At 46.4% G+C, this 16,296-nt stretch overlaps 1 protein-coding gene across 1 annotated transcript in view; it reads left to right on the forward strand.

The window, feature by feature from the left end:
- si:dkey-22o22.2 (neural-cadherin) overlaps positions 1–16,296 on the forward strand; it is a 151,298-nt gene that overhangs the window by 107,570 nt on the left and 27,432 nt on the right. Inside the window, exons 17-19 of the mRNA XM_039619932.1 lie at positions 9,941–10,224; positions 13,695–14,324; positions 14,417–15,413. Coding sequence (XP_039475866.1) covers positions 9,941–10,224; positions 13,695–14,324; positions 14,417–15,413 — 1,911 coding nt within the window. The remainder of the gene's footprint in view (positions 1–9,940; positions 10,225–13,694; positions 14,325–14,416; positions 15,414–16,296) is intronic.

Raw genomic sequence — 16,296 nt, forward strand, 5'->3', positions numbered from 1 at the left:
CAGAGGGAAAAAAACATCAGAATGGGGAAGAAAAGTGATTTAATTGACTTTAAATGCAGCATGGTTGTTGGTGCCAGATGGGTTGGTCGGAGTATTTCAGAGACCTGTGATCTACTGGGATTTTCCTACATATTCATCTCTACTGTTTACAGGAAAAGAGAACATATCCAGTCACTGGAAGTTCTGTGGGTGAAAATGGTTCTAACTATTTCGAGCAGATAAGAAAGCAACACCAATGTCAGGGTTCCTGGGTCGTTGACCCAGTGCTTTCAGTTTTGTTCATGTTCAGTTTATTTTGCCACTTCCATGTTCTCACTTCCTGCTTTTCCTGTGTCAGCTCGTCTCGTGTCATTAGCCAGATTATGTTCAGCTGTGTACTCACCGGTTTCTAATCACTCATCATTCAGCCTGTGTATTTATGTTCCTCAGTTCAACCAGTCCAGTGTCGTGTCATTGATGTTCCTGTGATGTTAATGTTATGTTGTCGTTTCCGCCTGCGTTCAGTCAGCTAGCCTTTCAGTCAGTCAGTCCATTCATTCCTTCATTCAGTCAGTCGTCCAGCCAGCCAGCCCTATCCTACTTCTGGTCTGTTTGTTCACTCCGCTGACAATAAACATCAACCTTCACCAACCTACCAGTGAGTCCAGCGTTTGGGTCATCCTTTCCTCGCCTCCACAACACAGATCCTGACAGAATGACACGACCCGCTTTTGACCCAGCGGACTCGGACCTTTTTGAGTGGCAGGAGGCAGCGCTCTCCATCTGGACGGAGAAGCTCAAGGGGAAACAGCGGCTCTTCGCGGAGCAAGAGCACCTCTTCGAGGGAACTCGCCTGGCTCTGGGCGGGCCTCGGAGACGCCGCGTTCCCCCACCTGCTGCCTCACCTACACCGGAGCATTCGCCGCGGAGAGCGGACGTTTCACGCCGCGCTGCGGCCGTTCCCTCTCTCGCGGGTCCGCTCCTCGCTCACACGCCATCCGCCTCATTCACCGGAGCTTCCACTTCGCCACGGCACAGCTGCTACGCCTCCCACCTCGGCTCAACAGAGGCTACCGCGCCAGAGGCTCATCTGTTTACCCCGCCTGCTTCCTCTTCCCAGAGAAAGCGGCGTTCACGCCGCCATAAAACGGACTATTCCCAGCAGCTCCCGGCGGTGAGTCCCAGTGACTGTTTGCCTCTTTCCTCATTTGATTCGTCACATAACATGCATAATGGACTCTTCTCCGATCCATGGGGACTTCCCTCGTGAGCGATGATGTGGACTGGGAAGACTTTTTCTGCTCTGCTTCCCAAAGACAGCTCAGTTAAAGACTGTAAATAGCGATGGCAGGAAGACCAGACCGAAACCCGTTAGACCTGTCAGTGTCACTCACCCAGTTGTTATTTCCACTCCTATCAGCCAGCCTACACCCACACCTGTGCCAGCTCCCAGGAGGAGGGCAGCTGCGACCCAGTCTACCTCCGCACCCGCTCCTGTTTCTCGGGTGGGGGTGACTGGTGTCCAGCCACCTCCCGTGCCTGTCCCAGCGCCTAGGCTGAAGGCAGCTAGAACCCAGCCTGACCTCCCTAGAGTCTCGGAAGAGCTAGCCTCTCCGTCTGCTACTTCACCTCCTCATCCACCTCCTGATCCAGCCTTTCACGCCCTCGCATTATCACTGGTTAAGCTAGCTGAGGTTTCTCCTGCTCAGGCACCAGCGTTACTAGCCCAGGCTATAGCTTTATCTCCCCCACTAGCACAGTCTATAGCTCAGCCACCAGCCACACCAACCACAGCTCCGTCGTCAGCCTCACCCACCTCTATTCATCCCTTAGCATCCCCACTCCAGTCAGTTCACTCACCGGCTGTTCAGCTTCCAGCCCAGTCAGTCCACTCACCTGCTGTTCAGCTTCTAGCCCAGTCAGTCCACTCACCTGCTGTTCAGCCTCCAGCCCTGCCAGTTCACTCTCCTGCTGTTCATCTCCCGGTCCAGCCAGTTCACTCCCCTGTAGTTCAGTCACCTGCTCTCGTCCAGTCACCTGTAGCTCAGTCGCCTGCTCCACTCCAGTCAGTAGTACAGTCCTCTCCAGCCCAGTCTGTAGTCCAGTCCTCTCCAGCCCAGTCTGTAGTCCAGTCCTCTCCTGTCCAGTCTGTAGTCCAGTCCTCTCCTGTAGTTCAGTCTCCTTCTGTCCTCCAGTCCTCTCCTGTAGTTCAGTCTCCTTCTGTCCTCCAGTCCTCTCCTGTAGTTCAGTCTCCTCCTGTCCTCCAGTCCCCGTTCTCCAGTCTCCTCCTGTCCTCCAGTCCCCGTTCTCCAGTCGCCTCCTGTCCAGTCAGTCCAGTCGCCCCCGTAGCTCAGTGCCCTGCTCCCGGTTGCCTGCTGTCACCCAGTCACCTGTCCTCCAGCCTGTTCAGCCAGTTCAGTCTGTCGTCCAGCATCCTGTTATTCAGTCATCCGTTCTCTCACCGTCTGTAGTCCACTCTCCTGTTCAGTCCCCAGACCAGCAGCCACAGCATCCAGAGCCAGCTGTGAGCTCTCCCGCACCTCAGCCAGGGGTTTCCGCACCCGCTGGCCCGGCCGCACCTCAGCCAGGGGTTTCCGCACCCGCTGGCCCGGCCGCACCTCAGCCAGGGGTTTCCGCACCCGCTGGCCCGGCCGCACCTCAGCCAGGGGTTTCCGCACCCGCTGGCCCGGCCGCACCTCAGCCAGGGGTTTCCGCACCCGCTGGCCCGGCCGCACCTCAGCCAGGGGTTTCCGCACCCGCTGGCCCGGCCGCACCTCAGCCAGGGGTTTCCGCACCGCTGGCCCGGCCGCACCTCAGCCAGGGGTTTCCGCACCCGCTGGCCCGGCCGCACCTCAGCCAGGGGTTTCCGCACCCGCTGGCCCGGCCGCACCTCAGCCAGGGGTTTCCGCACCCGCTGGCCCGGCCGCACCTCAGCCAGGGGTTTCCGCACCCGCTGGCCCGGCCGCACCTCAGCCAGGGGTTTCCGCACCCGCTGGCCCGGCCGCACCTCAGCCAGGGGTTTCCGCACCCGCTGGCCCGGCCGCACCTCAGCCAGGGGTTTCCGCACCCGCTGGCCCGGCCGCACCTCAGCCAGGGGTTTCCGCGCCTCCTGGCCCTGCCTGTCTCCAGCCAGAGGCTTCCGCGCCTCCTGGCCCTGCCTGTCTCCAGCCAGAGGCTTCCGCGCCTCCTGGCCCTGCCTGTCTCCAGCCAGAGGCTTCCGCGCCTCCTGGCCCTGCCTGTCTCCAGCCAGAGGCTTCCGCGCCTCCTGGCCCTGCCTGTCTCCAGCCAGAGGCTTCCGCGCCTCCTGGCCCTGCCTGTCTCCAGCCAGAGGCTTCCGCGCCTCCTGGCCCTGCCTGTCTCCAGCCAGAGGCTTCCGCGCCTCCTGGCCCTGCCTGTCTCCAGCCAGAGGCTTCCGCGCCTCCTGGCCCTGCCTGTCTCCAGCCAGAGGCTTCCGCGCCTCCTGGCCCTGCCTGTCTCCAGCCAGAGGCTTCCGCGCCTCCTGGCCCTGCCTGTCTCCAGCCAGAGGCTTCCGCGCCTCCTGGCCCTGCAGGTGTAGCTTCACCTTCTGCCTCGCCTGGCCCGGCCTCGGCCTCAGCCTCACCTTCTGCCTCGCCTGGCCCGGCCTCGGCCTCAGCCTCACCTTCTGCCTCGCCTGGCTCGGCCTCGGCTTCTGCTCCGCCTGGTCCAGACTCAGCTTCGCCTGGTCCTGCGGCTGCCACGCCGCCCGAGCTTGCACCTTGGAACCGCTGGCCACTTTCCAGGCCAACAGCTGGACGTCATCGCCAGCGTGGTCGACCACCGGACCTCCTCAGTGGCCGCCGCCGTCTTCCTCGCGGCCGCCCACCGGATCACCTCCTCAGTGGCCGCCGCCGTCTTCCTCGCGGCCGCCCACCGGATCACCTCCTCAGTGGCCGCCGCCGTCTTCCTCGCGGCCGCCCACCGGACCAGCTCAGCGGCCGCCGCCGCCGCCTTCCTCGCGGCCGCCCACCGGACCAGCTCAGCGGCCGCCGCCGCCGCCTTCCTCGCGGCTGCCCACCGGATCACCTCCTCAGTGGCCGTCGCCGCCTTCCTCGCGGCCGCCCACCGGATCACCTTCTCAGTGGCCGTCGCCGCCTTCCTCGCGGCCGCCCACCTGAACTGTCCGGGCTCAGCCACTGGCGCGTGGCGCCCACCTGAACTGTCCGGGCTCAGCCACTGGCCGCGTGGCCGCCCACCTGACCTGTTTTTGTTGTGGACTCCGTCCCTCCGTCCTGGGCCCCCTCCGCCCGCCCTGTTCTGGTTTTTCTTTCTTTTGGCCGTCGGGTGCCGGCCTTTGAAGGGGGGGGTACTGTCAGGGTTCCTGGGTCGTTGACCCAGTGCTTTCAGTTTTGTTCATGTTCAGTTTATTTTGCCACTTCCATGTTCTCACTTCCTGCTTTTCCTGTGTCAGCTCGTCTCGTGTCATTAGCCAGATTATGTTCAGCTGTGTACTCACCGGTTTCTAATCACTCATCATTCAGCCTGTGTATTTATGTTCCTCAGTTCAACCAGTCCAGTGTCGTGTCATTGATGTTCCTGTGATGTTAATGTTATGTTGTCGTTTCCGCCTGCGTTCAGTCAGCTAGCCTTTCAGTCAGTCAGTCCATTCATTCCTTCATTCAGTCAGTCGTCCAGCCAGCCAGCCCTATCCTACTTCTGGTCTGTTTGTTCACTCCGCTGACAATAAACATCAACCTTCACCAACCTACCAGTGAGTCCAGCGTTTGGGTCATCCTTTCCTCGCCTCCACAACACAGATCCTGACAACCAACTCACATAACAACTCATTAGAACCAAATATGCAAGCAGCGGAAGAACATGTCAAATACCAGTCCCATCAGCTAGGAGCAGAAAACCAAGGGTACACTTGGCAGGGCCACACCAAAATTGGAAAAAAACCCAAAAACAAATATAGGAAAAATATCACAAGCTTCAGAATTTCTATTGTAGGGTCGAGATTTTGCATAAACAACATGAAAGCATGGATCCATCCTGCCATGGATCAACAGTTCAGGATGTTGGTGGTAGTGTAATGGTTTGGGACATGTTTTGTTAGCACACTTTGGCCCTCTCAGTACCAACTGAGCATTGTTTAAATCTGACAGGCTACCTAAGTATTGTCCACCCTCTCCACAGTGTGCCCATCTAGATGATAGCTCCTTCCAGCAGGATAATGCATCATTTCACAAAGCTCAGATCATCTCAAATGTTTTGTTGTTGTTGTTTTTCACGACAGTGATTTCACTGTTCTCCAATAGTCTCCACAGTCACCAGATCTCAGTTCCACAGAGCACCTTGAAAATGTGGTAGAAAAGGAGATTCACATCATTGATCTGCTAAGTAAATATTAGATCATATCAATATAGAAATATCTCAGGAGTTTCTAGCACCTTGCTAGAATCTATATCGAAAAGTCAGAAATTAATATTTACAAAACTTATTATGACATGAATAACAGTTATAACACACCTTCTATTTGGAAAGAATCTGTGTGCTGATCACACAATAACAAGAGAAGATGGGTGTATCTATTCATTAAGTCCTCTTTTGAAGCCTCAAGATGAACATATTTGCTTCTGCTAAAAAAAAGAACCCAAAAAACAGATGTGATGAGAAGGGACAGCCTGACTTGAAACCACATGCCCATTAACTAATTAGTTGTGATTGACAGCCCGTTATTGAATGAGTTTGTGGTTTCATACCACAGATAACCTTCGATTTTTAAACATGGTATGACCAAGATTTGGAAAATAGACTTAATTTTTCTTCACTATGACCCAAAATGAGTGACTGAGCCCATAAAGTCAGTCTTTACAGCGATCAAGACAGAAAGTCATTTTCACATAGATTTGTATAGCATCGAAAGTCTCTTTGGAACCACAGCTGTCACCATCTGTCACAACCTGGAAGATGCATATGTCTGGAGGGTCTCATATCTTTGGGACCCTCCAATTGCTCAGTCATGCAGCAGACTAATATTTAATTTTTACACTGTAAATTTAGCTTTCAGTTATTTGTGTTAGAATTTGTCATGTTAGGATGCGTTTTACCGATTACTGGGGAAAATTTACTCCAAAATCTACCACCTATAACATATCAGGCTTAATGTTTCCTGTCATCTTGGAATAAATACATGGCTCTACTCAAGATTTCTGGATACTGCAGCCAGCTGAATTTCAAATATCCACGGTATCTCTTGCAGGCATCTGAGGCCACAACATGTGATATTTTCTAATGTGGTTGTAAAACGAAATGAAACTTCCTCCAAATATGAGTTTAGTCCTTCAGAGTGTCAACCTGCAGTCACTGCTCAGGGACGACTTTCCCCTCCGGTCCACCTCACAAGGAGCAGAGATCTGACCTTAATCTCAATTTTGGGCCTCCTGCTAGGCTGCGAATTAAATCAGCTCTATCCCCTAGCGTGTGCATGTGTGTGTGTGTGTTCATATGTGTGTGTATGTGTTAAGAGGGCAACACCATATGGCCAGACTGATCATTAGGGAGGCTGCTGGAGGCAAAAACCGCTGGAGCTACTCTCCTTACACACATTTACACACACTCACATTTACACACACACACTAACTCGCTCGCCGAGTGTCACAACAGATCGTGCTTAGAGGCTGTGACGGACCAGTGCACTTAAGCTTTTCCTCGCACACACACGAGCACACACACTCTCCAGTGTCGTAATGAAGGTCCTCCATGTCTCCACAGATGGTGTTTGTCTCCTAAAGTCTCCTTGGTGCCGGTAAACAGAGAGTTAGCCGGACCAAGACAGACCTGCCTCTGGGCCCTGAACATACATCTGTGTGTGTATGTGTTTGCCGTGTTTGCCATGTTTACCGTGTCCGTGTGTGTGTGTGTGTGTGTGTGTGTGTGTGTGTGTGTGTGTGTGTGTGTGTGTGTGTGTGTGTGTGTGTGTGTGTGTGTGTGTGTGTGTGTGTGCTGGCATTTCTTCAGTTCATCAGGAAAGAAGAGGGAAAGCCAACAGAGGAAAGACAAGGAAAGGAAAGACACTAGAGAATGAGATGGAAAAGCAACAGAAAAGGAAGGTGAAAATGTGAAATGAAGGGAAAGAGGGATGGAAGTAGATTTTCAAAACAAGTGGACAAAAAGCCTAAAGAACAGAAGGAAGTAGGAGGAGAATAAAAGATTTGGGAGGACGATACAGGAAGGCGAGTTAAGGAAGGAAGAAAAGACTGTGGCAAGAAAAAATAATCAAAGGAAGAAAACAGGCCTGCATAGCAAAGATGAAAGAAACGGTAGGCTAGAGGGATGGAGGCACATGGAGAAGGCAGGAAAGAAAGGAAACTAAAGAACCATCAATGTGAGAAGAGAAGAAGGAGAGGGGGAAATTAGTCAAGTTGGATTTATACATTGTGGTTCATGTAAACTCATCTTCAAAAACTAGTCACCAAAGCATTTAAGGCAAAGATGTAAGTCACTGAAATTAGTGTATTCACATTAAGGGAAATGGAAATCTACATTTTTTTCTATAATTTAAAAACTGCTGTTTTAGTTGTTTTATCTTTGATTAAACGGTTGTTAAGCTGTTGTGAGTCCTACGAATGTCACCAAGAGTGGGTCTCCTACATTTACTAGGAAGTCAGTATCACCTCATTGACTGAAGGTTATTTTACTCTGCTGAGCAGAATCATTAATATGTTTTCAGCTTAGAATAACATCAAGATTCGGCATTTAGGAGCCGGAGTAGAAACATGGATTAATCCACTTGACCCTAGATATTAAATATAAATGGACTGATTCTTATTTAGTGCTTGTTTTTTAATGTAGCACTCAACACAACACGTCTCATTCACCCAAGAATGTTTTTATTTAAGTGCTTTCTTTCTAACTTTTAACTCTCCAATGAATGAATCACAAGCAGCTCAGGGTTCAGTGCGTTTCACAGGGAGACTGGAGCAGCCAGGGATCGAACTACCAACCTTCCAATTAGTAGATAATCTGCTATACTTCCTTAATTAAAACTAGCCAATATAAAGTTTCTGTTTTGGACTTTACTTCCATTACATGACATCACTTTCATTTTTACAAGCTTTTTGGTTGGAGTTAGACATCAAAGCAGTTAGCAAGACATAGAAAAATATTGTGGTATCAGTTCAAAGAATCATTTTTAATACTTAGAGAACTTATGGAAAAAACTGTATTTACAACACACATTGAAATAAAAGCCAATCATAGTTTTAGTCTGCAAAATCACTGAACATCTGAATGAAAATATTAGTAGAAATAGTAAAGGTAAAAAGTAGAAAAGGATGTTTCGCTTTGCTTTTATTATTTTAGGACAAACATAGGGTTGGTGTGACGATGGAGTCAGCTGGGGACAAGGTGAGAGGCAGATGATTTGCTGTGGCGACCCTTAAAGGGAGCAACTGAAAGAGGACTTTGCTTTTGTTATTCTCCTTCTGAAAAATCCTTTTGTCCCTGTGACATTTGTCGGGTAAATCCACCAAGAACAACGCATGATGCAGTTAAAGAACAGTGCTCTCAGAAGTTTGCCACTTTCTGTTGCGACCAGTCCTTCAGGAGCAGGAAAAAAAGGCAGGAAGGAGACCAAAGATTGCAGGAAGAGATGGGATCAAATGGCAGACAATAGAGAAATGAAGAAATTAAAGTTTGTAACCGTGTCAGAGTTGAAAGTGAGTCGATGTCCCAAGTGAGCTGCTGTTCTTGGGGCGTTGTTTAGTAGTGAGGGTAACTGAAGTGAGAGTGAGCGGTACAGCAGACATCATAACAGGCTGCTGTGGTGAGCGAAAAAAGCTGCAGACTGAACAGTCAGTGTACATTCAGGCCATCACCTGTGGTCATGACTGAAAATATGAGGTCGCAAATAATATATGAAATTAGTTTCCTTATGTGGGTTCCCACCACATATCTGAAGTCTTTACTCTGTTTCTGAGTCGAGCAACAGCTATATTTTTGACAGACTAAAGGAGACCATCTCATCTGTTCTGGAAACACAATGGAAAAAGTGTGAGAGTTTCAGTATCCAAGAAGTGTGTCTCTTCATACTATCCAATTTAAATGGACCTAAATCTTAAATAGTCACAACAAAATAATCCAAGTTTCTGCTGTAACAAAAAACACATCTTAGTTTAAGTAGGTAGCTTTCTGTAGGTCTCTAGAAAATTAATGGTGTGATGGGAAAATGACTGTTTGTGTGAGGATAAGGAGATTTTGAAGAGGACAAGGTATCTAATAACCCCAACTGTAAGAGAAATACCTGATTCTGCTGAAGAAAGCTTATATTATGGCTTCTTACAAAACCTCAATTTATTATAATTTTGTGTGCAGTGGATTGAGGATTTTCTCAATCCACAGTTTGGGTCTTACCTCAATTTTTTGTTCATAGTTTTAGTTATTGTTTTTTTTTTAATGGGGCATAGATAAGAAAAAATGGGAGACATTTTTACCACAGTGATAATCACTTAACTGTGACTGATCTTTAAAAATTAGAGCTTTCATCAGACTAGCACCACAGGAAGAGCATTAGCATAACATGAGGCTCTGGTCATTAGTGTTGCAATTTTAGTATCAGTTTGTCAATCACATCTATACACTTATATGTAATTATGATAACTTAATATTTTATAAAATGTCAAAAGATTCTTTATTTATGCCCCCCCGTTACGAAATTTAAGTTTTAGAAAGACCAACTTGAACTCTACCAAAGCAAAAATGCAACACAACAATGCTACATTCAACTGATCTGAGTGATAGTAGCGTATACAACTCTTCACCATATGTGCTGGATTTTGCAGCCTTCTTATTTCAATAAAAATAAACAGTCCTTTTTGGAAGCAACAGGAAGATCATCCTACTCCTTTGCCTTTGCCTCCAGAACTAAGCAGTCTGATCGGTTAAATCAGTTTTGTAGAAAAGATTTTTAAAAACTGATAAGTGCTTAATGTCTTCCATCCAGGTGCTAATGCCAAGCTGCGCTACCAGATCACATCAGGAAACACCATGGGTACCTTCGACGTGGAACCTGAGGTGGGCACTATCTTTGTGGCTCAACCTCTTGACTATGAGATGGAGCAGCACTACGAGCTCCGGCTGGTGGCCTCAGATGGGAAGTGGGAGAACGAAACACTGGTGGTGGTTCAGGTGGTAAATCGCAACGATGAGGCACCAGTTTTTAGCCAGACCGAGTACCACGCTGCTGTGATGGAGGAACTCACCCAGCTTCCTGTTTTCATCCTAGAGGTTAGCGAATCTGTTTGTGTTGTATTAAAAGTTACTTAAAGGACTCTTATGAGTCATTTTAGATTTGATTATGTTCACTATAATCAACTCAGTTCTGATTTTAAAACACTGACATTAGAATAGACAATGTGGTTTTTCAAGTTTTAGTCGAGTCGTAAAAAATTATACAAAATTGTGTAAAATTAAACACCAATTTATGTTCTAAAGAATTTGACATTTCTCTTTTCTGGTGATGCTTAATGGGAATTTTTATGACTTTTACAATGCAGACAGAGCAACTGCTAAAGAGAGTCACACTGACAGCATTGTCTTTTTCAAATTCTTACGAACGGTTCAAGCTGAAGTTGATTGGCTTCTACCAGGAAACTCCCATAAACAGTATAGGACTGAACTCAGCCAAGAAGCCCAAATAGAGCCGGACTAAGCTAAGTTCTCTTTGTTCCACTACTAATAAGTGCCCAGCTTTTACTCTTTTCACGCAACAAAATAATGGATTAGTCAAGTTATGACCATATACAGCGTAACTACAAAACACTGAATGGATGGGTTGATGGCATGTTTTCATTTTTTTTGTAACTGTTAGCCATATCCTTTAGCCTTAAGCACTGATCACATGTCCACTCAGTCCAGATGAAACTGTTTAACATACAAACTTGAGAAAGTAGCACCTCCCTAACACACCTTTAAGATAAAGAAGTTTATTGTGAAAATGTTAGTGTTTATATGAACAATATGTGAAAATGTATCAGATGTACTGGAAACAAACCTAATTGTGTTTGTTACACTAGGAACATTGAGGCGTATTAGCCTGGAGCAACAACTTACCTGAGATCGAGTGACCACATACTAACACATCGCACATGTATGAAATTGGTTAGCACAATATTAGCTGACAGAGGCACCAGTGTTTAACCAACCAAAACCTCCTGACAGGAACTGCCTGCCATTTGAAAAGTTGCTTCAGAAAAGTCAGAGTCAGCCTCCTCCTCCTGTGGCTTTCATTTCGTCACACCTATCACCGGTAATTCACAGTAATATGCATGTGCCGCCAAGCTAAATCAGATTAAAAAGGTGGAAGCGCGTCTGGGAGGGCAGGGAAGTAATCTCTGTCAGAGAGGCATGTGTCACCAAGTCCTCAACCTGGGCATGCTTCCCCTCGCCTGCTGGAATTGATTTGATGTGCGTTTGGTTCCTCTCTAACGCTCTCGATAGTTTTTTCTGGTACGCAGCGACCGGGGCCTCCCTCAACACCCGCCACTTTCAGCCCTTGCCCTCTAATATAATTCAGCAGATAGCGAACAGAGGGGAAAATCCAATTTGAAATGAATATTTTTTGACTTCACCTGCGCGGCAGCCTGCTCTGCGGTGCCGCGGCTGCTCATCTTCAATATTGTGTACCTGCATCACGTTGTCAAGAAATGCAAAGAACCCACATGGGGGAGGTGGCTGGGGAAGGGAGGAAGGGGGGATGACTTCAAAGCCTTCTGTAAACAAACCCTCTGGTGAGAAAAGAGAAAGGGTAAAAGTGTACTTTTTCTTGCTTTTGTCTGTGTCTATTAACTTTTAATTGCATTGTGTGTCTCCTTGACAGATGTGAGAGCTCGTCTCGTTTCTGCTGCTCTTGTCCCCTTGTTCAGAGAGATAGCAGGAAGGCTGGTTAATTAAGCAAACAGGACAAAGCAACTGAGAAATGTTTATTCCTGTGTTGGCAAGTCCCCTTGTGCAGGGGCAGCTGCTGCAATCAGCTCTCTGCCTCGTGTCCTATTTGTTGGGCTTGACATTTGTACATAATGAAAAAGCAGTTCAGCTTTTTTAATAAGAAACTGCCTGATGCATAAAAGAACAATAAAAAAAAATGGTTTCTTTAAAGAAGAAGAATGTTATTGAATTGACTTGCGACGACAAATGTGACAGCTCGCGATTAACTTTTGCTGCAGTCCTTCTATAATGAAGCCACTTTTTTAACAAGGAAATGTTCAGTTGGTGTTTTTTGATGATTATTTTTTATGTATTTGTAATTTTTTAGGTTTAAAATTGTTTTCAACATCATCAAAAGCTTGATTAGTAAGTCTGCAATAAGTTTTGTGCTTTAATTCTGAAGACATTTTCAGCTGTTTTTCCACTTTTCCAATTTAAAAATGGGGACTAGTCAGCATTTCATACACAAAAGCACTTCAAATAATTTGAATAAAGATCTGATGTTATAAAATGCAGCATCTGGCTTAAAGCCCAGAATACACTTCATGCATCTGTGTGTCCAGAGGAATCTGTGTGACATAAATTTTGTCATCTCGTGCAGAAACAGTTTGTCAAAGGCTGTATGAAACATCAAATTTTAAAACAGTTCCTTAAGGTAAACCATAGCAGTTAAAGTATGTGCTCCTGGTAAATGAAAAAGTTGGGAATGAATATGTTTATTTACACTTAACAACATAATACTTTAGGATATTAATGTGAGGGACCATCAGTACTGCTAATACTGTGATAGTAGTAATATTGATATTGTGGTATGACCACCTTTATACTTCAACACAACCTGAACTCTCTTAGCCAAGCTTTCTCATCATTTCTTTAGCGGTCTTCAGGAATAGTTCTCCAGGCTTCTTCAAGGACATTCAAACGTCTTCTTTAGATGTTGGCTGCCTTCTATTCTGCTTCAATAATGTTGAGGTCCAGACTCTGGGGAAATTCCATTGTTTGTTTTTCCATCCAGGTATATTTTATTGCACTGGCAGTGACTTTGGGACCATTGCCATGCTGAAAAATGAAACTATTTCCAATCAGACACTCTAGAAGGCAACATGTAAATGAAAATCTGATGGTGTTTTTCTGCGTTCAAAATTCTGACAAATTTTGACAAAATCCCCAACACCAGTAACTGAAATGCAAACCCAAACCATTACAGAACCTGCAGTTTTTGTATATTTTGTGTACCTTTGGCTTTTTTCATAGATTCCATTCAAGAAACTGAAAGACAGACTGCTAGTTAAAAAAAAAATTGCCCAAAGATAAATTTAAAATGGGTTCTTTGCTAAGTTATCCGTTATGTGTAGATGCAACACTGGTTCATCCATGGAGTTATAGATGGGATTTTTTATGCTTGAATGGTTCATAGGTCAATATTCATTGGCTTAGGAAAAAAAAACAATCATCTGAAAATGATCAGGTACGAGGAGTGGATGGAAAAATGAGTGAAGAAACAGCCAGCGTGCAGAAAGCCTGTGAAAGTCCTTGAGAAAGCCTGGAGAACTATTGCTTAAGACCACTATAAAACATTTCCAGAAACCCTGGCTCCTTGAAAGAAATTAGGGGAAACATTTACACACTACTTTATATCACCGGGAAATTTCTAGTAACACTGTGACTAAAACAGCAAGCTTGATCTTTCATTTTTAATTTGAACTACAAACTCAGTGTTTTGAGAATTTTAGCTTTTATTTTACCATTTTATTTCTGTTTAATTTTTGTAGGTATCAGCTACAGATCCCGATCAGGAAGCCGACCAGAGTGCTCTTCGCTACTCCCTCCATGGCCAGGGCGCTGGTGGTGAGTTTACCATTGATGAACGTACTGGAAGAATCTATGCTCAACGTCGGCTGGACCGCGAGGAGCGCCCTGCCTGGAGATTCCTTGTCCTCGCCACAGATGAGGGAGGGGCAGGTCTCACAGGATTTGCTGATGTACTGTTAGAAGTCAGAGACATCAATGACAATGCTCCCTTCTTCCCCTGCCCAGCACTGGAAGTAGATGGTTGTTTTGTTGGTCAAGTGCCTGAAAATTCACCTGCAGACACATCCGTCATGGAGATGCGTGCCATGGACCTGGATGACCCCAATGAGGGCAGGAATGCCTTGCTCACATATAGCATCATCAAGAACATTCGCAATGAGATCAACCTCAACCTGTTCTCCATCAATGCCACTACGGGCACCATCTACACAGTACTACGCTCTCTGGACAGGGAGATGGAGGACCGGTATCTGGTAGTGGTGGAGGCCCGTGATGGAGGGGGTTTGGCAGGGACAGGGACAGCCACCATTATGGTTTCAGATGTCAATGACCATCCACCCATCTTCACTCAGAGACTCTACAATACTCAGGTGAGTCAACCTCGCTAACCTTCTTTAAAGATTTTTATTTATTTTACCAATGATGTATGTAAATAGATCACTTACTTCTATGTGTTGATCAGGTGACTGAGGACCTTGAGGTGAATAGCGAGGTTCTTGTAGTTTCTGCCACAGACGGAGATGAGGGCGAGAATGCTGTGGTAACCTTCAGCATTGTAGGTGGTGATGAAGACAGAAAGTTCTTTGTGGAGACAGACAAAGTGAATCGACGTGGCGTGATAAAACTTAAGAAGAAAGTTGACTTTGAGAAGCCTAACGAAAGGACTTTCAATATGACCCTGAAGGCCGAAGATGCTGATTTCTTCAGCCTGGCCTATTGTCTCATTCAGGTGGAAGACTCCAACGACCATGCTCCCGTCTTCTTTCCACAATTCTATGAATCACCAGCTATGTCTGAAGATGTGCCAGTTGGGACAATTGTTGCTCAAGTTACAGCTTCTGATCTAGATTCTGGACAAAATGGGCGTTTTTCTTACAGTATATCCAAAGAGTCAGATCCCTACAATCAGTTCCTGGTGGACCAGTCTGGTTGGGTTGTAGTTGCTGATTCTTTGGACAGGGAGAAAATTTCACAGCACAGGATCATGATCCTGGCTACAGATGCAGGGAGTCCCCCCCTGACTGGCACTGCCATTGTTGTTGTGACTGTACTTGATGTTAACGACAACGGGCCAGAGTTTGAGGTCCCCTACAAGCCTGTTGTTTGGGAGAACACAGCTGCACCTCAGCCAGTGAGAATGAATGAAACCTCCTTGCTCCTTCATGCCACCGATCGCGACACCTCCACCAACAGTGGGCCATTTTCCATACGGCTTCTGATGCTCACCTCAGACGCCACCAACTTTAACCTGACAGACTTTCGGAACGGAAGTGCAGCCATCACCGCGCTCCGTGCTTTTGATCGTGAGCGGCAGAAGGAGTACCGCCTCCCAATTCTCATGATTGACAGCGGCTCTCCTCCAATGAGCTCTACTAGCACGTTGACAGTTGTGATCGGCGACAGGAATGATCATCCCCACTCACCTGGACACACCAACTTTATTGTCTACAGTTATGAAGGTATGTTTTGTTTTTATCTAATTCAGTGAGGATTCCAATGCATTTTTGAGACTAGCTCTGTGAAACCTATATATATTATTACATAATTTGGTTCCAAACGTCCATGATCAAAGCTGCAGAGTTTGCTGAGGTTTATGAAAATAGGTTCTGAAGTCCTAGTCTGTGAAAAAAAGGTTTTTTTTTCATGGCCATGATCAAATAAAACTACACACAGATCACATGAAGCATGCTGTGTCAAAAAAAGGGTTGATTTTAGATGTGCCAGCAGGTTTTTCATTGTTCACCACTATTCATCTGTTACATCAATGACATTTTCATTCAGTGATCTCATTGTTGTCCCCGAACAGAGAAAATTAAACGTGGGCCTGTTTCACTAAATTTGCCTCATACACAATGTGATTTACGAAAACAAAGTGTTTTTGTTCATTGCGATGCGTTTCATTTGTGAAAACAGTAAGCATGCGAGAGCCCTGTAGGGTCTGTAAATTTATCTGTAATTTGTGAGCTGCAGTGATTTGTGAAACATAATGCTGCTAACATTTGTGGTGTGAACAGTAGCTGCAAAAACTGTGAAACTGGCCCCAGGCTTTTCTCTGATTTAGTGAGGCATCAAAGTGAACCAGTGTAAAATAAAAGTAAACTAGCTGCTCACTGATGAAAACTGATTGAAAACTGGAAATTGATGAAAACACGATGTTTAAATAAATGTGTGCTGTTTGTATCCACAAAATTTAGGCATTCATTTGGTTTTGGATTTTTCTTTCTTGAGAGCCTCACCATTCAGTCTAGTATTTTGCACTCCACTGGAGAAAGTTTGGGTGTATTATTGCTTGAAAACACCTTTACCCTAGAACTATTATATTCTATTATATTGTCCCCTTTA

This window comes from Oreochromis aureus, linkage group 11 (assembly GCF_013358895.1).
Source record: "Oreochromis aureus strain Israel breed Guangdong linkage group 11, ZZ_aureus, whole genome shotgun sequence".
Classification (NCBI taxonomy): domain Eukaryota; kingdom Metazoa; phylum Chordata; class Actinopteri; order Cichliformes; family Cichlidae; genus Oreochromis; species Oreochromis aureus.